This window comes from Leptonychotes weddellii, chromosome 2 (genome assembly GCF_054177405.1).
Source record: "Leptonychotes weddellii isolate Sample4059 chromosome 2, ASM5417740v2, whole genome shotgun sequence".
Classification (NCBI taxonomy): domain Eukaryota; kingdom Metazoa; phylum Chordata; class Mammalia; order Carnivora; family Phocidae; genus Leptonychotes; species Leptonychotes weddellii.
This window is the reverse complement of record NC_138370.1, coordinates 99,453,474-99,479,870: the sequence shown is the minus strand read 5'-3', so window position 1 is coordinate 99,479,870 and position 26,397 is coordinate 99,453,474. Positions and strand designations below refer to the sequence as shown.

Genomic DNA, 26,397 nt, shown 5'->3' with positions numbered 1-26,397 from the left:
AATATAAATTTTGAAAAGGAAGGAGAAAATCAGTAGTAGTATAAGCATCCATTAAGATTGCAGTTAAATGAGAATGGTTTTGCCAGCATGCTTGCTTATCACTGAATTTGTTAGCTTTATCTTTAGTAGTGACAGTAGGTTCAAAAGGCACATATAGTACTGAGATATAGCCCTTATCATTTTTCTTAATGGCCACCTGACAACTTTTCATAATTTGCAAGCTGAATGCTATTCATAGCATTTCAGAAAAATAGTTTCCTTAAGAATGAAGAAACATACTTTCCTGTTCTCATTTCAAAGGCCACATATAATTTCAGAAGCAGAAACGTACACCAAGACAAAAATGATAAAAATCACCCTCGCCCCAATTTTGCCAGGTACACATTACTTACCCTATTTATATGTAAATCACATAACTACCATGATATATATAATCTAAGCATCACATCAGTGAACAATATTCCTAACTATTCAAGCTCCAACAGTACTCAATATTCAGAGTTCTGTGACCCACAGCAAATGGAAAGGAGCCAGAAATCACATCTTTCCTGCAATGGGAGCTTGCATTTCAAAGATGGAAGATTAATGAGGGCTTACTTTGATAGGATTAGTTATTGAGTAGGAAACTCAGTTCAGGATCTTATTACAAAAGTGCCCACCCCTCCCCTTGATGAACCTAGCCTGTATTGTTAGAGATGCAGAAAGTCACCTAAGCAATTATTCTAAAGGTAGAACACTGAAGATAGTAATTTAAGGAAAAACAAAAACACACTGCACATACAAACTACTAAATGCAACTAAATATATGTGATTATTAAAAGAGTAAGAAAAATGTTAGAAAAATTCTCCATTTCATCACACGCTTTCCACCACTATTCACTGTCAACAATCTCTATATTAAAAATATCAAATCTTTTTTCAAAATTAAATTTAAAAATAGTCTCAACATTTTCATATTATCTACAGACCTGAGAAACAGGCCAATAAAATACAACAAACCAAAAAAAACAAGATAAAAGATTTCAAAAATAACAATCTTTTAGTAACATTTTAACTTTGTTAAATACCTTTCATTTTTGCTTATTCTCTGAGACAAGAGAATAGTTGAACAAAGCAAATTTTCTCCAAGTTAAGATATATTCTCCTTTCCCTCATTTTTCTTTGTTTACTCTAGGATTCTCAATAGTGAGACAACTCTTCTCTGAGGGTGTTTGGAAATATATGTAGAGTCACTTTTCAGAAATACATGTCAGCATTTAATTGTCACCATAATTAGGGGATTACTACAGGCAGTCAGTGGTTAGGGGCCAGCGAGGTTCAACATTTGCCATGTACTAGACATTCTCATCCCACAAGGAACAGTCCCCCATCCCACATAATTATGAACATCTCATAAGATTAATCACAGTACATAAATAAATTAATACTACTTCATAATAATACTAGTATTAAAGAATTTTTACAAGAAATTACACAAAAATGCCCCGTTAATTATAGGAAGGTGTCATAATAAAGAGGGAAGCATAAATCAAGATAGCATATATAAATTATTGAATTATTGAATAATTAACTCACTCTATAAAGTAGCATATTTAACAAACTCTAATGTACTCTCCACTCAGATTTAACAGAGATTAACACTTTGTGGCAATTGTTTTGGAAATTTTTAAAATCAAAATAATACATTATCAATAGAATGAGTGTACCACTCAATTCTAATTTTCTCTTTTTTAAATATTATGTTTTGTACTTTCTGTAACTTCTGTAAAAATTCCTTCCTAGATGTAAGTAATGAATATGACACTCCGTATTTAGGTCTTCTAGTCAACCTAGAACTTATTTTTCTGTATCGTATGAAGTTGGCTTTGAGTCCCACCTCCCTTCCATGTAGTTACCCAATTGTATCAGGGCCATTTATTCAACAATCCATTCTTTTCTAATTGGCTTATAGAGCCATCTCTGTCATATACCAAAATCTATTTATGGGAAGGTCTGTTTTGTGTATTTTGTTTTACTAGTTTATATCAGTTATCACTGCATTAGTTTTCTTTTGGTTAATATGTGCCTGACTTATGTTTTTTATCTCCTTTTTTGACTAACATCCTTACATTTTTCTCTCTTATAAATACCATACAAATGGATTTTTTTTAAATGCCTGAAAATTCCTTTTATTAGACAATCTAATTAGCTTACATTCTTTCTATGATCTTTCTATGTTTTTACAGGATTGGTTGACTTTTCTTTACTCCATACCCCCACACCCCACATTGATTTAGAAGTTCTACATTCTCTATTTTCTTAATGATTACCATTAAAATTTTAATATGCATCCTATACTTCTGCATTTCTTGTGAGTGGAAACACTGACTGCTCTTTGTTCTGGATTATATTTTCCAAGGCTGTTTTTATACAAATATTAGGAAATGTATGTATGGTTGGAAAGCCAACACAAAGATGCTAACACTCCTGCGGCTTGCTGTGCTATGAGTGATAACGTCCTTTATCTCTGACACAGGAGTCTTGAGTTTTCTGCCAGTGTCCATGAAACTGTAACAGGCTCATTTATTAGCTTTTAAGTTGAGTGAAATCAAACCCCAGATCTGAAAAGATCCCTGACTTAATGCCTAAGTAAAATGAGTATATTTATTTTCCCATCATATAACACAAAAACATTACAACACTTTTAAGCTGAGTTCTCACCTGCTCTTATCTTTTATAATATTGATAGCTAAAATTTTATTTCTATTCAGCTATTAGCCTTTTCCAAATTAATTTTATATATAAATATTTAATAGTCATTGTTTAATTAGATTTGTAAGCTTGTGAGGATTAGATGAGTGGTTTATTTAAAGAGGGTAGAGCAGTGCTTGGCACACAGTAAGCACTTAATATATGTTTGCATTATTAAGTTTTTTTTTTTTTAAAGATTTTATTTATTTATTTGAGAGAGAGAGAATGAGAGAGAGCACATGAGAGGGGGGAGGGGCAGAGGGAGAAGCAGACTCCCCGCCGAGCAGGGAGCCCGATGCGGGACTCGATCCCGGGACTCCAGGATCATGACCTGAGCTGAAGGCAGTCGCTTAACCAACTGAGCCACCCAGGCGCCCCTGCATTATTAAGTTTTAACAAGGTTTTTTGCTCATCCTCCTATACCATACTCATTCAGAGTTCAATTTTTCTGATTAACTAAAGCAAATAGAAATTATATATTTCCTTTTGTGAGTCCTTTCTTAATACTATCTATATTCATGAATATGTGTACAATTTTTATCAGACTGTCTTGGTAATTCCATACTTATTTTTCTGCATAAATGTTTTTTGTCAATCTACAACACTGCCTGACCCAAGGTCATTTTCTGTTTACTACTGAGCACAATTAGGTGCTTTCAAGAGTTCTTTGAAAATAATTATCCCTTCTTTTAGTCTGTGTCTTAGCTATTAGTAGTTTTTTCCCCTCAAATATCTTATTCTATTATCAACTTGGCACTCAGCTCCTCTATAATTTTTTCAACCCTAGCCATAAAATTTAATGTAGTTTTGTCTTATATGTCCCAGGATGTGAAGCAAGAAAGGTGGGGTTATGTAAAAATGAATACTTACTATGATAATATGTATATTGGTTAGTTTTTTTTACAAGGTCTTTTATCTCCATATAACTATAGGGTTTTTCCTTATTTTATTTGTTTCCTAATCTGTATATGTTCTTTTTGGAGCCCTCACTGAACAAACCATGGACTCAAATAAAAGGTATTTCTCCAGAAGCCTAGAAGCAAATGACACTGTAAATGTTAAGAATGGTTACTACAGGCCTGATCAGGTCACAGAGTTATATACAGCACAATACAAAGAGCAATGAACTAGGAGTAAGTACATCTATGTTTTAGTCTCTATTCTCCCAATGGAAGATGAACTAGACTAGTTGTCAAATGATGTAAGTTAAAATTTTAGTTCTGACTTATTAGTTTTGTTATCTTCTCAAACATTATATTCTCAATTAAATGCTGAAATTATCTGCTTCATATGCCTTGCAGGTTTGTTTTGAGAATCAAATGAAATAATGTTTATGAAAGTACTTTTAAACTTCAAAGCATTCTGCAAGTATTTATACTATAAGTATTATTAACACTTCAAATAGATTAGTTGAGTGTTAATATAAACATTTTTCATCTCTAATCTTACCATCAATAAACTGGTCCCTGAATATGAGTCTTAAGAAGAAAGGCATGATCAGGAAACAAAAAAAGTTAAGATGGAATAAGGAGAACTCTATCTCAAAAATGTTTTTTTGAGGTTTATAAAAAGCTATGATACTATACTCCAAAACACTTCTAAAAGAGGTTTGACTGCATGTCACGCACCACAGATGAGTAACAGGCTAACTAACCATGGCTAACCTCTAAAAGTCGACTCTGACTTTCGGGTTGACATGGACTGTTAAGAAGCCAATGAAGTAAGCCAAAATCTGGCGAAGCCTCTGAGGTTAATATATCAAAAAAAACACAGAAGCAGCTACTTAAAAATTCACTAAAGTTCAAATTTCCTACTTCTTCAAAAGCAGCCCTGAATATCATAAAATCCAAGTGAAAACCCTTACAGCACAGTTTAAAACAACAAACTAAAGTGTTTTTCAAAACAATTTGATAGTGCCAAAAAAATTAAAATAACATACTTTCCCTTTACTTAAAGTGAGAATATGGAAGGTAATCACACAAACTTTATAACAGAAGGCTATAGCTGGTAACAGAAACTGGTTCAAAAACACGGACTTCTTATGACAACACAACTTTAAAAACAGTACTCTTTTGTGCTACCTATTTTTGCTTTATTTTTTGCCTCAGGTTCTATTAATGTACCAAGTACTTACATCTGGGATAAATCCAATCTCATTGAGATGATTGCTCAGCTCTGGATCATGGAATGCAATCATCTGTGAGAACACGGTCAGATACTCTGAAATGACAGTAAAGTTTAAGACAACCACCATTTTTACATAATACTTCAAATAAAGACATTAAATGCATATAAATTAGTTTTATTTACATTTTCAATGATATTTAATTTCTCCATGAAGAAAATATACTTTAGTAGGTAATTTTCTGTTTTATTACCATTTTAATCACTTACTACTAATTATTAAACATACCAAAAAGCTATGGCACAACTTATTTTCTACTTTCTGAACTATTGATTCATTTCTTGAATCACAGATTACACATGTGATATTTTCCTATTAAATTCAATATACATTTTCTCTCACAATATTAAATCTGTCTTGCATTATGGTATATTCAGAAAGTGGAACAGATACTTAAATAAGAAATGATGCTTTTTTTTTAAGATTTTCTTTCTTTATTAATTTCGTTCTTTATTTATTTGACAGAGACACAGCGAGAGAGGGAACACAAGCAGGGGGAGCAGCAGAGGGAGAGGGAGAAGCAGACTCCCCGCTGAGCAAGGAGCCTGATGCAGGGCTCGATCCCAGGACTCTGGGATCATGACCTGACCCAAAGGCAGACGCTTAACTGACTGAGCCACCCAGGTGCCCCAGGAACAATGCTTTATAAGCAATCACAAGTAGAATAGTTATACTTTAATTTTGTTTATATATACAGATATAGGCATTTGTTCCAGTTCTAACGTATTTCCATCTAAGGCTCTACATTTACCATATTTAGGAATAAGAATTAGCAAAATCTTAATCAGAAAATAGGCACACAGTAGGCAATTAAAAATATGTTGTTGATTCTAATCCTATTGTAATTGATAAGTTCAGTTAAAATATGAGGAATATTCCCTTATTTTCCCCAGTCTTTCAACAAATTGCTTTTCTTGTCAATTTACTCACTATGTTCTAACCTGAACAAGATTCTGGCAATCATCAACTCAAGGGCAAGTTAACCGTATTTTTACAAAGCAAAAAGACAAAATTAACACATATTTTAAGGAGCTCAACTTTTTTTTTCCTTTTTGAGACTAAAATGACAATAACTCGATAAAATGAATAGAATGCTGCCTTACTTAAATCTAATGGTTACTATGAAGATAAAGGACTGAACAAATATGACTTATATTTTTTGCAGTTAAGAACAGAGGGCTTGGGGAGGTTTCATGACGTATTTAGGATTATTCTCTAGTTTATGACAGACAGGCTCATAATTTAGGTTTTCAGATTCCTAGTGGTGTTTTTCTTGCTGTGCCAAAAAGAAGCATATTTCAAAAGAGCAGAAAGTGTGAGTTGTAGGAATATTGGAGAATGTGGTAAGAAAAATTCCAGGTTATCTTTGTCTTTCTGAAGGAAGACAGACTTTCACTACTTCCCAGGGATTCCCCTGGAAATGGTATGGAAGATGCTGAGGAATTCAGCATGATGATGGAATGAGGCATTTGTAATGCTAAGAAGAGAAAAACAGACTGAGATGGGACATTTTTAAGCTTGTTTTCAACTGCAGTTTCGTTATGTGAATAAACTGTACCTTGTTTATATTTGGTTCAAAACAACAGTTCTTTTAAGAAAACAAGAACTAAATAAAATTACATTTTAAAACTCTGGTAAATCAATCATCAAAACTGTTTTCCTCTATCAAATAAGGTCAAAACTTGAACTACTAATATTGCTATTTCTGAGCCATCTCCACGACCCACGTCGTCCCACAGATGTGGTTAGCGTCTGTAAATATGGCTGTTACATGGTGCCTGTTACATGATAAAGTACTTTCCATATCTTTAAAAAAATGACAATAACTCAATGAACATTTTCTCTTAATAACTTCAACTCCTTCTTCCAATAAAGTAGCAGATCAAACCAATTATTTGGTGAAAATAACCTATAAAAATAATGTCTTTTTTTTAGTTTTTAAAGTATCTTATTTTTAATATTTCCAGAAATAGTACTAAGACCTCGACAATCTGTTAGTATAAGTAGCATTCCCTCTTTTCCTCAATGAAAACTTTGCCTCTATTGGGTGTTGTATGTAAGTGATGAATCACTAAATTCTACTCCTGAAACTTAATAATACAATATATCTCAACTAACTGGAATTTAAGGAAAAACTTGAAACAAAAACAACAAAAAAATAAAACTTTGCTTCTAATGACCCCAATGTATTTTATAATTATTAACCTATAAGCAATGATACATATTTTACAAAGAGGAGCACCAAGAAGCACCAAAAAGAAAAGATGAGGCAAGGCGGTGCTGTATTCAAGATCAGGATAAAGCTGAATTCCGGATCTAATTTGAACTTTTACCCGTGGGTGCTGGGTAAAGAATAGGCATTTGATTAATATTTTTCTGGATTTGATGTTTACTCTATAGCAACAGAATTCATTCTATCTATCCACTGTCTCATCTTTTCCTCTAAGAACAAGAAAGATACAATTCATATCAGCTTCAAGAGTTACAAATTGAGGTGAAAACTCGGGTTGGATCCCACTGCCTCAGGGAACTTCCGGGTTTAACCTTTAATTTTTTTTTTCTATTTCTAATTAGCAACAGTATGTTTACAGTCCTAATTTACCTAGAAGCTAGTGGTATGTAACACCAATAATCATAAGCATTCAACTATATGTTGATGAAAGCATATAGTTATTAACTTTTAAAAAGTGCACTTCATTTTAAACTAGAAAATCATGCCTCAGCCAATTCCCCACAGCTATGCTCCAGTTTACTAAATATCATTCTTATCGGAGCCTGATAAAAGATAATTACTATGTGTTATTGCATGGCTAAGTAAGAATGGACTGAAGAAACCTAATCTATAATGAAAATATATTCCTTGCATTCTGTCAAATATCCATAGTGGATTTATGATATATGATATGTGTTATAACTGCATATATATATATATACACATATATGTATATATGTATAAGTATATATATATACATAAAATATACACAAATACATATGTATTTTTATAAAATGCACATAAATAAATATGTATATACATTTATATATTATTATATACTACATATCATCTCATCGAAATCTAATAAGGCTGGCAAAAGTTTTGGTTGCTCAGGACAGGCTTTGGAATGAGATATATTATGGTTTGTTATATTCAGAAAAATTTCTTTAAAGGTGGGATATGGTGGAACTGATGAAGTCAGCACTATGTGATATTTCAAGTTATTTCAAAAATGTATTTAAAAGTTCCTAGAGTAAATTTTAAAAACCTGAAATGCATATGTCCTTTGATTTATAAATCAACCTCAGATAATTTAAGGGTAGTACAGAAAAACAGACCAGAAGTCAAAATAAAACAAAGAATTTCAAGGATATTCCTGACTCTTAAAATGTTCATAGAACATTTTAATTGTGATTTCTAATAATGAAGATATACATCTAGAGCCATAATATAACCCCCTAAATAGTATTTTCCAACGAACAGATGACTATGTAAGGGTAAATGTTATGTTATTCTTTAAAAAGAAAATCAAGAATTTTGAAAATTCCCTAGACTTCAAGTGAAGTTTAATATTGCACTACTGCACAAAATCATGCCTACTATACATTTTTGTTTTAATGAAACTTTATACTTTTTAATTTTTTGCAATGAGATATAAAATAAAAATACTCATTTTCCCTTTTAATATCCCTCCAAATTAAAAATTCTTATACCTCTCCTTTAAAACAGTTTCTTAATTCATTACATACTTTTAAATGACAGTGTAAGGATTTTATATGACACTATTGTATTTTTGTGCAGCTGTTTATAAATAAGTCATCTGTTTGTTTTCAAAAACAATTTCATAAAATGGATACAAGATGAAATTTCAGAAAGTTCCCACACATGGGTATCCTTATTTTTTCCTTTCTGACTAGTCTTTCTTCTTTAATTGTCTTAGATGCAGTAAGGAGAAGATGAAGGATGACGGGGACAGATTTAAAGCAAAAGATTTCCTCTGCTCACAAATCAAAAATGGCATTCTCAGTTCTGAAAGTTCTGTAACTATTTGTTATTTTCCATTAGGCTGTTAGTTTACCTTGACGATGCTAAGTGTAGATAAATATGCAGAGAGTCATAAATCTCTTGTCAACTAGAATGTGCCTAAGCTAATTCATTTGGCAACATTTTGACTCATAGCACTCAAAAGAAGTCAAAGTTATTTTACTGCAAATGAACCCAAATTAGATTATCTCCCATTACAAAGTTTGCCAGTTGTAAAATATGGCCTGGTGTCTAAAACAACAACAAGCATCAGCCTTTATGTTGCAAAGAAAAGAGGTGGGTTCAAAAGAAGAGAAAGATAATTTTTAGGCCTACACTTGTCAGCTATTTTCTTTTCGGCTCACATACCCTGCTCCAGTAAATCTACAAACTCAAATAGTAAAGGCAGACATTTTCAGTCTCAGGAAAAATCTCTTTAGTCACATGATGTAAGACTTCTTGAAAACAGCAAAGGCCGTAAGTTCAATGTATTTCCTACTATCTCCCAATATCCTATCATTAAAGCCATCCATGACAAAGATGTATATTCAACCCCAAACAAGCAATGTACTGTTTTTTCAAATGCATGACCCTTTTGGTGAAATTGCATATTCTTCCTCTCTCTTTCTTATCGTTTGATGAGAAAGGAGATTTGTATTATACTCGCATTTTGACAGCTGTCCTTTAGACTCCACCTTTAGTCTATCTTCCTTCCTCTTTCTGTCCTCAAAAACTTATTGAATGTCTATGTGCAGTGTGACCATACATCCTGGTTACATGGAGAGTTCCAGTTGCCACCTGTAGGCTCAGTGTCTGGTGCAGTTAGTGTGCTTTTAAACTCTGAAAAATATCCCAGTTTAGTTATATAGCCATCCTAGCTATGTGATGCACTACATTAAATGTTAGAGAATTACAGAGAAGAAGATATCATCCTTTTCCCCAAAGGATTTAGAAACATATACAGGAAAACAGAATATTGGGAAATTTTTCATGCAATTTTATTTCCTAGGTTTATATGGTATTTCTCTCTCCCTTTCCCTTTCTGACTTGTAGGAACCACATCTTCCAATGGTCCAAGTGTGAATATGCCTTAGTTTTATAAACAGTACAAGAGGGACGCCTGGGTGGTTCATTCGGTTAAGCGTCTGCCTTCGGCTTGCCTTCGGCTCAGATCATGATCCCAGGGTCCTGGGATCGAGCCCCGCATTGGGCTCCCTGCTCAGTGGGGAGTCTGCTTCTACCTCTCCCTCTGCTTGCCACTCCCCCTGCTTGTGCTCTCTCTCTCTGGCAAATAAATAAATAAGATCTTTAAAAAAAAATAAATAAACAGTACAAGAATGTTTGAAGTTGTAGCAAAATTCCAATTGCTGTTTTGGTGAACAACATACAGCAGAATGACTTTGAAGTATAGTTTAAAAGTTTATAGGCAGGTTTTCTAGGTTGTTCCTTTCTTAACTGAAAAATGAGTTGGGTTTTCCACAAAGGATTAGTTCCCATTCTTTTTTTTTTTTTTTTTTAAAGATTTTATTTATTTATTCATGAGAGATAGAGAGAGAGAGAGAGAGAAGCAGAGGGAAAAGCAGGCTCCCAAGGAGCAGGGAGCCCGATGCGGGACTCAATCCCAGGACCCTGGGATCATGACCTGAGCCGAAGGCAGACGCTTAACCATCTGAGCCACCCAGGCGCCCGGGTTAGTTCCCATTCTTAATAATTAAATGGCTGCCTCTCTTCACTGGCCTAAAGTTGCCTTTTTTCTCTTCAATAGCCTAAAGTATGTCTGTTCTGCAAGTTATAAGCCTGTTTTCCAGTATCTCTGCAACTCTAACCAATCTATCCCTTTCAGACTCCTCCACCTTTTTCAATCCAACTGTTACTCTAAGGTTCTAAGAGTAATTCTAGGAATCTTAATTTAGAGGTCCAACTCTGAGCTGTTTAACCAGTATATTTTACATTCCTGTGTATTGATATTTTATCAACTCAATAGTAACATTACTGGGGATAATCTGATAGTGCCAAAAATGATAAAGAATATTCATTTAGGCTAGAAGTAAATTTTTTATCTTCTTTAAAAATGTCTGCAGTAACAAGTTAATAGGATCATGGTAAACAAACAAACAAAACAGGATATCTTGATTAAACAGAATTTTTGTTTCTTCTGTAAGAGGCAAAGCATTTTAGAGTCTTATGAATATGTAAATACTGTATTTTATGAAAAAATTTAAAATAAAAACTTCCAATTTCTATCCATTTATAATTATAAAAACAAGTATTTTTTCCAAATAACATTTAAAATTGCTATCTAACATCGAAACTTTTGGTTTCTGTAGAGACAATTCAATGACTCAACGAATATGCAATTCTGCAATTAGCTGTTGAGTTGATTGGTTTCATATGATAAACAACTTTTCCAAATCTTATGGGGGAAAAAGTGTGCATGTGTTATTGATACTAATCAAAAATCAGTGTCACTTTGAAGTTTAAAGCTTAAAATACTATATAACAAAAGGGGAGGGGAGGACACACAAAGAAGGAAAACAATAAAATGAGAGCTGAATATTTCTAATTCCAAGCGTAAAATAAACATTTTGAAGAAAAATAAACCACTATTCTTCCATAAACTTTAGTAACCAATAATCAGCATCCTGTTTCACCTCATTCTTTAGCTCTTTTTTTGAACTTCAGGCATCAGATTTGACTACTGGTTATTTTATCAACCTATTTTGGACTTTTTTACTGCAGTTCTCTTCCTTGTTCTGTCTTAAGGATATCTTTCTCCCTTTTTGCCAAGCAAATTCCTACTCAAATTTCAAATTCATCAATAAATATCCCCTCTTTCATGAAACCTTTCTAGACATGCTATCTCTTCCCTTTGCTACCAAAAAGAAAAGAAAATTTGGAAAAAACACAAAATAACTTCCCCAACTTCTTCCTCTGTGCTAATATAGTAGTATGTATATTTATTTCATTGGCGTATAAATAGTTATTTTCATATTTATTTCCTATATTGGGCTATGAAATCCCTTGGAAAAGGCCTGAGTGTTATTTACCTTAGGAACTTCTATTAAGTAGTGCCTGGCTTAGAGTCAGTGCAGAACAATTACTTACTGAAAGACTACATTTGTTGAAATTGCTTTTTTCTCTTTCATTTTTTTTTTGAAACTTTTTTTCTTATATAATATGTGGTCAACACAAAAACTGAACAAATAAGACACCTTGTTTATTGTTTCTTGGGAAAATATACATGCTACATTTTTCATCATAAAATTAAAGAACATTTACTGTAGCTTTGAAAAGTTTTAAGATTAGTTACCAATTCAAGATTTCAAACACAAATTTATAGAAATTATAAGTGAGAAAATTATTAACATTGACAAAAATAAGCTTTAAGTAATTGTATAGTATTTTAGTTACAATATGAGAAAATTATTGACATAAAAATAAAATTTAAATAATTGTATAGTCTTTTAATTACAATATTAAATGTTAAAATATATTACTGATTAACAAATTAAGAGTGGTTTGGCCTTTCTGACTAAGTCCCTCCAAATTCATGTTGTGGACACTATGGTTTCTCTTTTACTTATATGAAACAAGATCTTGTCTTATTTATTTGTATAATAAGCCTTTTTAAAGTGTATTTAAAAAGTTTGCAGCTAAAAAGTATAAAAACTCATTTTTTTCAAGTTGGAAATTCATTATCAATATAAAATATACACATTCATCTGTATTATAAAACAATTACCAGAAAAATGAAACTAAATTTTTCGAGGTAAATCATTTCTGTATTTTGAAATAGGAATCTATATAGAACCATAAGAAAAATGAATATAATAGAAGCTATGTAATATGGCCTTCTGAGAGCTAGCTAATTCATTTTATAAGTTCTGTTTTTTGTTTTATTATGTTATGTTAGTCATCATACTTTTTTTATTATTATAGAAGTTCTGTTTTAATTGCTTTTTTTTTTAAGGATTCTCCAAATAGCTTCATCTTCCTTAAAGTATAGGATTCTGGCTAGGCATTATGCTTTAAGAGAGACCTGATAGATTTGGGAAAAGATTACTTCCAGGCTTTATATATGAAAACTCAGTTAAAATTATGGGTTCATGTTAGCTTTAAAAATTACAGCATTATTTCTGACTTTACTTAACTAAAGATTAAGGAATCACCTTTTGTGATGCATAAATACTTACCTGAATATTTTCTACCTTTAATCTTTTCAGTTTGTTTTGGTCACTATTTGATAAATTATTTGCATCACATAGTCTCTGAAATCTCTTGGTATCATTCAAGGTGTTATTAAATCCACTCATTTTGGATTTTGCTGGAATCTTAAAGAGTATACTGCCAATTCTATAATAAACATCACTGACAAAGGTATGAATAAGTATGGAACACATCTCAATAAGATACAAGATACACTCTTATAATACCTAACTTCATAAATTCTCAGAAGTTGACATTACATGACACTTGAAGTTGGATGGCTTTACTAAATTAACATAAAAGCGAAAACCAACTTCCTTCCTATAAAACATATTTGTCTTTGGTTATAGTGGTCATTAGAAAAATACCATAATTCTTTATGGACTTGAAGAAAGACTAAACCTAATGGTCTCTTTATGGGTTTTAGCGATGGATTATTATCATATTTTATGGGGTCACAATCATAAATTTAATTTAGTATTGGTTATTTTTGACATAAGCACTTTCTCTGTAAAAGGACAAGTAAAGACATTTGCTTACCTTGTATTACATGTGAGTTGTCTTTCAAGAAGAAGTTATACAGGTATTTGGGGATAAAAGCAGACATACATGCATAAGCCAAGGCTAAGAAAGAACAAGGCAAAGAAACACAGCAAATTAGTTAATGGGATAAATGGTCAGCAGTCACTCAGCACACAATCCTTGAATCTACTATTAAACAAGAGTCATATTAACATTGATGGAAACACAAAATTAAGTGGGGGAGAACCACCTATCCTTTAAAACAGAAAATATTTTGGACAATAAAAGATAACTATCCTAGTAACTTTTCAGTTTTGAATGAGTGTGGCAATCATTATCCCACAACAATAAAAACTTTTATTACCAGAACTTTATACTTAAAAATATCTAAATTTGGTCATTATTAATGAGCCATACAGACCTCAAGATCCTTAATTTTTGTTGATACAAACAAAAGAGTATGAGAACTTTGGATTTAGGAGCTCTAGTCATAAATTGTTCTTTCAAACACAGATCTCTTAATATTCTTGGATCAGTATGTGTGATAATAGACTGTGCTTAACTACATATAGCAAAATCTCTGCTAGATTAATGAGTATTGATGTCAGAAAACAGTGCATTTTATTTATTTATTTATTTTTTTTTTTTTTTTTAAAGATTTTATTTATTTATATGACAGAGAGAGACACAGCGAGAGGGAACACAAGCAGGGGGAGTGGGAGAGGGAGAAGCAGGCTTCCTGTCGAGCAGGAAGCCCGATGCGGGGCTCGATCCCAGGACCCTGGGATCATGACCCGAGCCGAAGGCAGACGCTTAACGACTGAGCCACCCAGGCGCCCCAGAAAACAGTGCATTTTAAAAATCATTCAAATAGTGAAATTTTAGCTCTCTGGGATTATGCTATCTCTACTCAATTCCTGAAATCTTTGTAAATTCTGACATGAAATAAAATTTGAAAAAGATGGAGATCCAAGATACTTATAGAGATTCATGCTATATAGGGTATCAGTCTCTAGATGTGATATCATTAGTGATTAGAGTCAATTAAATTTAACAAATAGGGGCACCTAGGTGGCTCAGTCGTTAAGCGTCTTCCTTCGGCTCAGGTCATGATCCCCGGGTCCTAGGATCAAGCTCCGCATCGGGCTCCCTGCTTCTCCCTCTCCCACTCCCCCTGCTTGTGTTCCTGCTCTCTCTCTCTCTCTCTGTCAAATAAATAAATAAAATCTTTAAAAAAAATTTAACAAATATTTTTTGAAAAACCTACTACAAAAGAGGCATTATAAAAACAAAAACAAAGAGGGGCACAGAAAATAAAAAACCTGTCATTAAAAAAAGCTACTAACCAAAGAAAGGGTTACTATGTTAGTATATAAACAACTAAAATATAAAAACATACACAAGATAAATTTCCAGAAATACAAGGTGCTATATGGGTTTAAGAGGGAGAGCAAGAAAAGTCTTCATTAAGGAATGACTGAAATGATTAGCTTTGGAGATATAAGACCACTATTTATTTCTTTACAAACTGTTTAGAAAGTATACATAGACCAAAGCTAGTCTCTAAAGAAGTCAAATTTTCTCCAAAGTTTCATTAAATGGTCACCAAAGAAGATGAATTCATAATCAGATACTCCCTAAATTTCTAGTCACTGCCTTGTTACAATTGAAACTCTAGTAATAAATTAACCTTTTACATCCTCTAAAATGAGTCTAACGGATTATTTCACAGAAATTTACAGTATCTACTAGGAAGAGATCAAGAACCTTACAATAAAAACAAAAACCTTTCCTCTTTGAATAAAATATTTTAGAAAAATATGTACAATGATTATTTAAATGATAAATAGGCTTACCTTCATTATTGAAATTTAAATATAGGAATGGAGCACAAAGTGAATCAAGACCTGATGGGAAGGGGTTGGGGGGAAAGAATGCAGTAAATATAAATCAATATAAGTGTATATACATACCTTATTCAGTTCCCTGCATTACTTCTACATAGATTAAGCATTATAAGTATTACTCATCCAGAAATATATTACATCATGGGGTAGTTTGAGGAGTAATTGATAATGACTGGCATATAGTAAATGCCCAAATCAAATCAGATATTGTTATTATTATCTATTATTATGAGTTAAAGAGAGAAATACAGTAATCGAAAAATGTAAAATTGATAGAAGGCTTGAACTATAGTCTCATCTCTGACCCTGTGTGATTTTGGCAATCATTTTAACATCTCCAAGCACGTTTCCTTATCCTGGAGATGGAAATTTGTCTTACAAGTTTCTCTGGGATGATGAAAAGCAATCTGTCAAAAATTGTAAAGTAAAATACAAACATGTTACATATTTCTTTTATTGATAATAATGCTGTTCATGTGTTGTTATGTTGAAGGAAGGCACATAAATCTATCTATAATTGTTAGGAAGACACAGAACTCTAAAAGGGATAAAGCTAGGAAAAATAATAGCTTCGCTTTAAGTTTGGCCAGAAATTGAGATTTAAAATATAAAAACTACTGTTCATAAGAACAAATTAAAAAATAGAACTGGGAAGAATGGCCATCTCATTCATAAATTTATCAGTGACTACAAAAATAATGAGAAGGGCTAAAAATCAAGGATATAGAACATTAAAGTTATTTAATAAAAGAGAAATAACAAATATAATAAGCAGTTTAGGGTAGTATCCTATTCTCCAATTCCTAATAACCATGATAACTAAGTTGTAAATCATTAAATGACAAGAATATCAACTAGCCCCAAATTATTTATGGTACAATATTATTTTATTATTTGCATAAGCATTAAAAAAAGTATCCCCAGAGATTACAACAGCACAAAATATTCTTCCTACTTTCCTAATCAACATTATGGTAAATTGTTTCATTAAATATCATGCATTTAAATGATATCCACTAGGCATTTAGACAAAGTTAAAAAAATGTTCTCTCTAAAAACAGATAACCAGTAACAGCTTTCCTCAAAGCCAAGGATATTTTGATATTTTGTTTTAATTTTTTAAATTGTCAGTCATGCAACATGCTCCTTATACTTCAAAAAGAAGCTTAATAATTGGGGGAAAAAAATGTTACCTTGCCAATACACAAGATCAGGATGAGACACGACCCAGGCTTTTAATACACGCCTAAATTTTGCATGACCTTCTGGTGATGATAACAGTTCATCATACTGATGACACCGAGGAATATCCACTTCAATCTGTAAAACAGCAAAACAATAAGATGGAACTGGAATAGAGTGATCTCCAATAAATCTCAAGATAAGGAAAAGGAAAGAGTGTATCTTGAATTTCAGAATAGACCATCTACATAATCCTGGTGTCTGAAGTTTTTAAATTTTATAATAGTCCTCCGGAAACACCAAAAAAGTTGCATGTATACTTAAACAAAAAAGCAGACCATTTCTATTGAAAAGGTATATATTAATATAGTTTTCAAAAAACCTTCCTTTATAACCTGGTCTAAATAAAGGGCAAATTCTTCAGATAAAAAAGTACAATTATTAGGAAAAGTTACTTGGTCTAAACTCCTTTGAAGCATTCTAACTCACTAACTTAATTATGAGTAAAATAAGAGCTATGCATACACATATACATATGATGGCTGCTGAGTTTCATAATTAAGAAAATTCTTCTTGCCTTTCTAAAATTTAAAGATTTGGCAGAATTATCTTAGGTTGTTTAAGAAAATCTAAATCATACCTGTCTATCTGTAGGAATTGGAGTATCTTTATCAATTGCATCATACTTGGCATGAATAGCTCCCTGCAAAAAATAAGAGAAGATATATTAATTTATCATATCCTTAATAAATTATTGACTTAGACAAAATATAGTTCTTAGAAACATCTACCTTTGAAAGCACACCCAATTATAGACAGGCACATTCAAACCCAAAGCATCCTCTTAGAAAATTCTTCACATCTTTTACAATCTGTGATGGAAGTCTGTGACAATTTACCATTTTGCTAAGGCAGTCATTTGAATTACACGTACAGGAAGACAAATATGTTAAAAGACTCTTAATGAGTATGCTTAGCTAATCTCCCAGCTCCCACAACACAACACAGCCTTGCTGTGCTCTATTCATTGTCAACTCACACATAGTAAGTTTCATGAAGAAATTTAAAAAAAAATGGGGGGGTCATCCCTTGAGAAATTTTCCTGTAAAATTGGAAATGAAAGCAAAAATAAAATAAAATTGTTTAAAGGAGTTCAGCACCAGAAGGAAGAGGTTTGGGACAAATGAAAGAATGAAATTCCATGTGGAATCCCTAATGGAATCATTAAGGGATTAAAGAGATTATTTACATTTTCCATTTATAGCTCTACAGAAAGAATAACTGAATAAACTACTTCAAATTTTGGTCATGTTCTATAGGATCAGGCATAGATCAATTCTTAATTCTCTGGTTTACTGTAATGGTAGAGAAAGAGCTAGGAATTTAGAGTTCAATCTCCGATGTAACATGCTATTATCATCTCTGGTACATCTACCTTATAAGACATTTGGACAACCTGACCTTGGAATTCCTCTTGAATTTTAGCATTATATGGTTCTACAATACTAATTATCACCATATGGTAGGAATAACAGGCATTCTTATTAAGCAACCAACCAAACTCAAAGATATTTGTAGACTTTCACCAAAGAAATCAGGAATAAAGGAAGGAATTCTTTCAATAGAGAGGTAAAAGGATTAAAAATACTTGGAAGAATTCACACACAAAAAATAGGTGATGGATATCCATAAGATATCTATAAGAGAATATAGAAAGACAGGTGACAAAGAAATTGACAGGAAATGAAAAAAAATTGGCAATGATTTGGCCCATTATCATGACTGCTGTCACCAAAGTCTCTGTTAGTACGGCAAGTCACTCTAATAATGTGACACCTTGCCTCTTCTCACTGCCACAGATAAGGTATTATAGAAGACAAAGTAGCTATTTCTCCTGGCAGCATGGTTCTGGTAAGATAGATATGCCAAAAGGCACTAAATTATATTAATGATTTTTGACAAGGTTCAAATTAGAATGGAATATTTCTCCTTATAAATAAGCAGTTCTATTTCTAAATGAACATACTTTATAAGCAGGGCTATATACTTATAACTGAAATATATATTAAAATATTCTGATTTTAAAATGTATAATCAAGATAATTTCTGAGTCCCATTAAATGAAATATTAAATAGCATAAATCTAACAAGACTTCAATTATATTTTTCTATTCTATCTAGTCTATTCTTTTCTTCTATTGCTTTCACTATAAACTGCCAAATAATCTTAACTCAAATTTTACTATATAATTTCCTAACAACTTGGAAAATATATATTCAGAAAGTACTTTCCTTCTTCCTTTTTTCTTAACACCATTGATCAGCTTCTAACATCTTTTCTTTTTTTTAAGATTTTTAAAATTAATTAATTAACTAATTAATTAATTAATTAATTTGACAGAGAGAGAGACAGCGAGAGAGGAAGCACAAGCAGGGGGAGTGGGAGAGGGAGAAGCAGGCTTCCCGCTGAACAGGGAGCCCGATGTGGGACTTGATCCCAGGACCCTGAGATCATGACCTGAGCTGAAGACAGACGCTTAATGACTGAGCCACCCAGGTGCCCCACCTCTTTTCTTTCTTACCTCAACTCCCAGAAGGGCAGCCCAGGTTAAACCTCTCATAAGAGGAGGAATGTCAACTCTTGCTTCTTTCCAGATTTGATTTTTTTTATACGGATAAGCCTATAGGTAAAAAAAAAAAGATATGAAAAATACCTCAAGTTAACAAGTACCTTCTTTTAATCTAAATAGATCTGAATATACCAGTGATAAAGTTGAAGGTGACTTGCAATAAATTTCCAAGTACCTGAAATTATTTTACCTGATGTTATTAATACATATTAAGTTAGTAGTGGAATAGTTTCCTAGCCTCTGTAAATCTTATATAATACAATCAAAGAGAGGAGCTGAATCTACTGTTTTTAACCATCCCTCTCTATTTTATATATATTTTTTTATTATGTTATGTTAACCACCATACATTACATCATTAGTTTTTGATGTAGTGTTCCATGATTCATTGTTTGCGTATAACACCCAGTGATCCATTCAGTACGTGCCCTCTTTAATACCCATCACCAGGCTAACCCATCCCCCCACCCTCCTCCCCTCTAGAACTCTCAATTTGTTTCTCAGAGCCCAAAGTCTCTCATGGTTCGTCTCCCCCTCCGATTCCCCCACTTCGTTTTTCCCTTCCTACTATCTTCTTTTTTTTTTTGACATTTAATGGATTATTTGTTTCAGAGGTACAGCGCTGTGAATTGTGTAAGACTGTTGAATCACAGACCTGTTAAAGGCTCTTAATACAAAATTTAAAATAGCTTTATAGAATGCTTTAGCCAATTTACACTTACTCCAGAAGAATGAGAGTTCCAATTTCAATATGCATTTACTCACTTCGCTAATTCCATATGGAAAAAAAGTCTATTTTTTTTCAGTCCCAGTAAGGATACATATTTTGAATAGATTTACTGACTAGCTGTATTTCTATTATGTTTTTTATCCATTTCTGTTTCAATGATAGTCCTTTTCCCTATTGATTTTTAAGTGTTTTTTAAATAGCAAGGATATTAAATATCTTTTGTCTAATGTGGTTTTGCATAGATTCCTTCATCTTGTTTTTACTTTTTAATTTTGTTTACTATTATCATGTATCATTTTTATTATTAATCAGATAAAATAGGTCCTAAGAATTAGTGTTCTCATGACATCAAGATTCCCTAAGAATTACCAATGAAATAAAAAAAAAATAAAGATTGTATATGGACTCTTTCACCGTACACTTTAGAATCCTACCTTTAGTAGCCTGTCAAAGAGAATGATTCTGTTTAGTTGGTACTCTGTGTCCCTCTCTCGGATGATTAAAGGGAGAGTGGCAGCTGCAGACAACTCATTATTGCTGTTTGAATGAGGTAAATTAGACTGGCTATAAAAGAGAAACAAAAGGAGAAAAATTGACAAAATGTATAAAATTAAAAAAAACAGAACACCACATTTTTGTATTCTACTTAGGAAACAATTTTCCAAAAAAATAGGCAGGCTTCTTATCAATCTAATAGAAACAGAAAAGAAAAATAATGGTAAAAAGAATATATATATATACATATATATATATACTCACTCATCTTCAAGTAGTGGGTAAAATGCTTCTCCACCAACATCTTTTAACCTCTGAATTTAAAGAGAAAATATTTATGATATTTAAGATCTGAGACAGAAACAGTCATCTTTATTTAAAAGGAAAATGATGTAAAATTATATATTTATAAATATAGCAAGGAAACTACAAAACAGAATTTAAAATCCATTTATTGTAAACATGCAAATACACCATGCCTCCAGTGATTAAGTTTCGCTGTAAAGAATATTCTCTGTTGTTTTGGTTTTTTACCTTCAGGCATTTCTCATAAATGTTAGACACCTATTATGATAGTTTTCTAAACACAAGGCAGAATTGCTAAAATTAGTATAAAATTGAATAAATGGATAAAACTTTTTAAAATTATGTGAAGATTATATAAAAAGGTACTTTTTAATACACATCTCTTAATTTAAAACTTGAGTCCAATTTATTTTTGCCTTGACATTAATACAAACTAAGACAAAAGTAAGGTGCTAATAAAAGGATTCAAAAGAATTTCTCACATCATACTTTGAACATGCATGATTCAAACAGTTGGTAAACCAGCTGACAAAATTCAGTTTTTTTCATTCTGTTTTTCACAAACATATTATAATAAATGTTACTCCAAATAATAACATTGCCAGGATTATAGATATTCAAAAACATAAGAAGGCAGGCAATAGTAAAGTAAAATCATAGACACATCCTAAGTAGGGTGATTAACGTTACTGTCATCTTGCCTGCTGCTCTGCTCTTCAGTTCAAGTTCCAACTTGAAGGCAGAGTACCTGCTCCGGTGGGGACTGACACAGAAGTTCAAGCTCTGTGTGTAGCCAGCATTGATCTTCTGTTGATTAGAGTTACTGTGTACTCACCCACATGAGTTAGCCTCAGAATTTTTAAAAGCCAAAGAAAAATCGTTTACCCACAACTGAGACTCTGGCAAACACTGATTTTATGCCTGGCTTTTCTCTAAAATTTGATGTGCTGTAGATTTATCCCATTTTGCCTCTAAACTTTTAGGTGTTTCTTTTGTGGATTAAAATTCTAAGTAGAAAAATAATATTTTCTCAAATTTTACCCCATTATTTAATATGCACATTGTTTTAAAATTTGGGTTTTACTGTCCTGAAAGTCATAGATATTATAAGTAACTTTTCTGCTTTTTTTGTATTAAAAATTTAGCATATTAAAAGTACAAAAAGGGCAAAAATACAGAAAAGTAGAAGGTAAAAATTATTTGGTTTCCATATTATTTTTAAAATCAGCAACATAAACTTTTTTCTTAATAATTATAGAAAAAAGTATTTTAAATTTCAAAAGTGGGAATGTAAGGTCATTAAGCAAGTAAAATTAAAGCCTTGTATTCATTTAACTTATGTTCATATACTTTGGATTATATTTAAAGAAGCAAATTAAGGGTAAAATCAAATCAGTCAAAACCGTATATTTAGATGTAGTTTATTGTTTGTTGCTTTGTACTGCTACTTATTTCATCCACTATATACATTCTTTCTTTTCAAAGAGATTATAAGTTTAGTGTATCATGTAGTAATAATTATATATTTAAATGCTCTATTCCTTGCATTATGGCAGATAAGAGATTCTAATTCCCTCCTCCTACATAATATGTAAAATATTAAATGACAGGAAAAGCCTAAAAATATAAGAAAAATGCAATGATAGGTGACCCAAAGCTAGGCTTAGAGAGAAAGGATATAAGCTAGAAATAAAGTATATTGATAATTGTGGCCTAGGGTTTTAAGCACAATGGGACAAAGACTTGGGCATCTGTTGAACAGGCAGCCAGACTGGAGGAGACCCTGCTATATTCAAGTAAAGAAAGAACTGCATGTGTTGGGGTGGAGGGGAGGATATCCGACTTTAGCCAGCCCGAGTCACTGATGTGGGGAAGAAGAATACCCAATACTGATGCCTTTTAGTTTCCCTGTCTCTAATAAGGTAAGGTGGGAAGCTGAGAAGCTTTATATGAAGGTCACAGCCCAGAGACACAGGTTCACTAAAGGGCTGAGACCTAACCATAGGATTATAGAACTCCTTCCCTTCCCTACCATACCTCCATGTCAATAGAGCTCCTATATAAAAGGGGATTCCAGCTGAAAGAGCTGCAGGCCTTAGACCCTATTTTAAAAAGTCTCTAGGGGGAAAAAAGAAAAGGTCTCTAGGGAAACCCAAAGACACCAGGGGAAACAAGAACAAGGATAGTTGAGGAAATTTTAGCCTCTGACAAAAAAGCTACACAAATAGTAAACAGCTATATCTTGAGGTAAGGCCTATTTACCATAGTTCTTTTTACTGGTAAATCATGTTAGGGTTTCAACAAAAAATGGCAAGGCATGCTAAAATGTGAAAGAGACACTCTGAAGAAACAAAGCAAGCTACAGAACCAGCCTCAGATATGTCAGAGAGTTTGAAATGATCAGGCCAGTAATTTAAAATAACTCTGATTAATATGCTAAGGGCTCTAAGGAAAAAAGTGGACAGCATGCAAGAACAGGTGGGTAATATAAGCATGGAGGTAAAAATTCTAATAAAGAATCAAAAGATGTAATCTATGTGTTATAGAAACATCAGAAGAAAGGAAGAAACAAAAGAAATACTGGAAGTAAAAATGGCAGAAATTTTCAAAATTAAAGACATGAAATAACAAAGATCCAGGAAACTACAAACATCAACTGGGATAAATACCAAAAGAAAAACCTATGCCTAGTAATATCATATTCCTTAAAAGAAACCATCAAAAGTTAAAAGAAAAGCCACAGATTGGAAGATATATGCATTACATATAGCCAACAAAGACTCCATATTTAGAATATATTTTTTGAAGTCCTCAAATCAATAAGAAAGCACCCAGTAGAAAAACTGACAAAAGATATGAACTAGTAATATATAGAAGAGGTAAACAGACTACCAAGAAATACGAAGAGATTTGTAACTGCATTATAATCAGGGAATTAAAAATTAGTATTATAGCAAAACACTATTCTATATCTTTTAGAGCAATAAATTTTTTTAAGATTTATTTATTTGAGAGAGAGAGAGAGAGAGCAGGAGTGGGGGGAGGGGCAGAAGGAGAGGGAGAAGCAGACTCCCCACTGAGCAGGGAGCCCCAAACAGGGCTTGATCCCAGGACCCTGAGATCATGACCTGAGCCTAAGGCAGACACTTAACTGACTGAGCCACCCAGGTGCCTCTAGAGCAATAATTTTGTAAAAATTTGATAATATCATGTGTTACCAAGTATATAGAAAATGAGAAACCTTATCCAATAATGGTAAAAAGATACAACTACTTTTGTGAATGATTGAACAATATATATTAAAGCTGAAGATGTACAGATCCTATTTCCCAATAATATCACTCCTGGGCACATACCTTAAAGAAACTCTGACATATTTTATGAGATTAGGGAGGAATTCAAGGCTTCATGTATATCTGTAAGGTTTTATTTAAAAAAAAAAATCTGAGGTAGATTTGTCAAAATACCATTCTTACATTTCTTAGCTGGCATAATGACAATGTCACAGTGGTGTCATCTAACAGTGAGCTTCTATCTCGATCTTGTCCAAAGCTTTCACCATCTTCAAAGAGAAAACTGAAAAGAGATTAAAAAAAATAATTTTAACAAGCACACAAAATCTGATTTATTGCTTCTTCTAGTAAATAAAATTTATTCTAAATCATCATTCTCTCATCAAAGAAAGAAATTTTAGACTACACGGATTAATTTAAAAATATGCAACTGCTGGTTGATATTTCACCAAACAATTCTCATTTTTAAGTACAAATTGAGTCCATATGAATACAGTATATAAATACAAAGCATTTTAGGAATACAAGAGTATGATTTATTCTCTTTGTTCATGCAGATTCAATGCTAAAATTACTCTCTTGACAATATGTGTATGTGATCCTGAGGAAGTTTATATGAGTGAGAAATGATAAAAGAAGAAAAATCATGATAGTAACTTCTCAGGAGAAAGAATAGTGAATAATAAATGTATAAAATTTCTTTAGGATTTCAGAGAATTAATTTTGAGAATTTACATATACCTTGGAATTTCCATCATCTTATTTCCTGGTGTTCTGCTTAATTCAATGTGTCAGAAATATAACTGACTTAAAAATCAGTTTAAGGGGGAGAAAAAGTAGAGACCCAGTGTTCTATCCAAATAATTAACGAAAAAATGTAACATGTGAAGAAAAAAATGATCAGCATGTAATTTGTATTGTTACCTACAATGATCAAATCTAGTCCTAAAGTCTAAAATTAAAAATTTAAAGCATTGGTGAAACTCAAGAGATTTAGGTTCACATCTTTATGAATAAATACAAAGAGTAATGGAACAGTAACAATTTTGATCCTTAGAGTTGTACTGTTATTTAACTTTGTCTAATTTATATGATGATGTCCAAGATCTTATGCAGTTCTGCAGAGTTTTCACAACAGTGATTTAGCACCATAATGATCTCTAGGACAATGAGGCCAAAGAGTACATTTACATTTACAATTGTAATTGGAAATAAAAAATAGTACTTATGATAGGCACTCTAGCCTAGTTTATCAACTCTCTTGAATATTACTATTCTTTCTGACTTGTACATTTTTCATTTATTGAACATCAATTATTACAAGATATTCCATAATAATGGGTCTACTTCAAATAGATCATAAAGCAAATTATTTATTAAAATATTAAAAATAATGAAAATATTAATGTGAATTCTTCAATTAAAAGCCTCGGCCAAGAAAATAAGGTATTGACTTCCAGTTGCTTTCATAATCACTTAGTTGGAATGTCTACCAAAGAAACCCCAAATTTTAAAAAAACGTTATTACTAAATATTTTTCATTTCCAAGAGAAACTTTCTTTCCTTACTTGGGGAGTGTGCAGATAGGTGGTTTAGATCGAATGATTTCCTTGTTGACAAGCTCTTTCTCCAAGTCACCTCCAGCTAAACACCAAAGGTAATATACTTCTTCAATAGATCTTTCTGCCAGATAATCACTGTTTATATCTATTAATGGCAAATGGAAAAGAATGAGAGCTATCACACTTTTTGTTTTGATTAAAAAGCAACAGGCAATAATAGCTGATATTCTCAAAAAATAATAATTGAAGAACACAGTAAGAGTACCTTTAAGAATATTCATACTATAAACTACAAAGGATGAAATGAAGATATACATATTGGATGTACATTCAGTTTCTTTGAGAAAAAGTAGAATTTTTACCCTCTATATTAGAGATATATGGGATATATATTCCATACAGTTACTAGATATATCAGGCTCTGTGAGGAAGGGATAAGGACAGAAAAAAGCACTTGATAGTTAACTAACACGAACTATTGCATCCTTCATGTCTTGAGGCAATTGCTGCCTCTTCTGAAGAGTCTTTCTTATTGTCTCAGGCACGCTATGATTCCACTGCACTATGTTCATACTGACCTTTATTTATACTATAAATTTTTATTTGCCTCACCATTTGGTATGAAAGTTATAGT

The 26,397-nt window shown here is 32.2% G+C and overlaps 1 protein-coding gene across 1 annotated transcript in view; it reads right to left on the bottom strand.

The window, feature by feature from the left end:
* LOC102734915 (TBC domain-containing protein kinase-like protein) overlaps window positions 1–26,397 on the bottom strand; it is a gene marked incomplete at its 5' end in the record, with an annotated part of 153,706 nt that overhangs the window by 115,418 nt on the left and 11,891 nt on the right. The window contains 10 exons of the mRNA XM_081813128.1: window positions 4,865–4,950; window positions 13,677–13,760; window positions 15,515–15,565; window positions 16,759–16,885; window positions 17,388–17,450; window positions 19,330–19,428; window positions 20,542–20,671; window positions 20,867–20,916; window positions 24,385–24,484; window positions 25,770–25,908. Coding sequence (XP_081669254.1) covers window positions 4,865–4,950; window positions 13,677–13,760; window positions 15,515–15,565; window positions 16,759–16,885; window positions 17,388–17,450; window positions 19,330–19,428; window positions 20,542–20,671; window positions 20,867–20,916; window positions 24,385–24,484; window positions 25,770–25,908 — 929 coding nt within the window. The remainder of the gene's footprint in view (window positions 1–4,864; window positions 4,951–13,676; window positions 13,761–15,514; window positions 15,566–16,758; window positions 16,886–17,387; window positions 17,451–19,329; window positions 19,429–20,541; window positions 20,672–20,866; window positions 20,917–24,384; window positions 24,485–25,769; window positions 25,909–26,397) is intronic.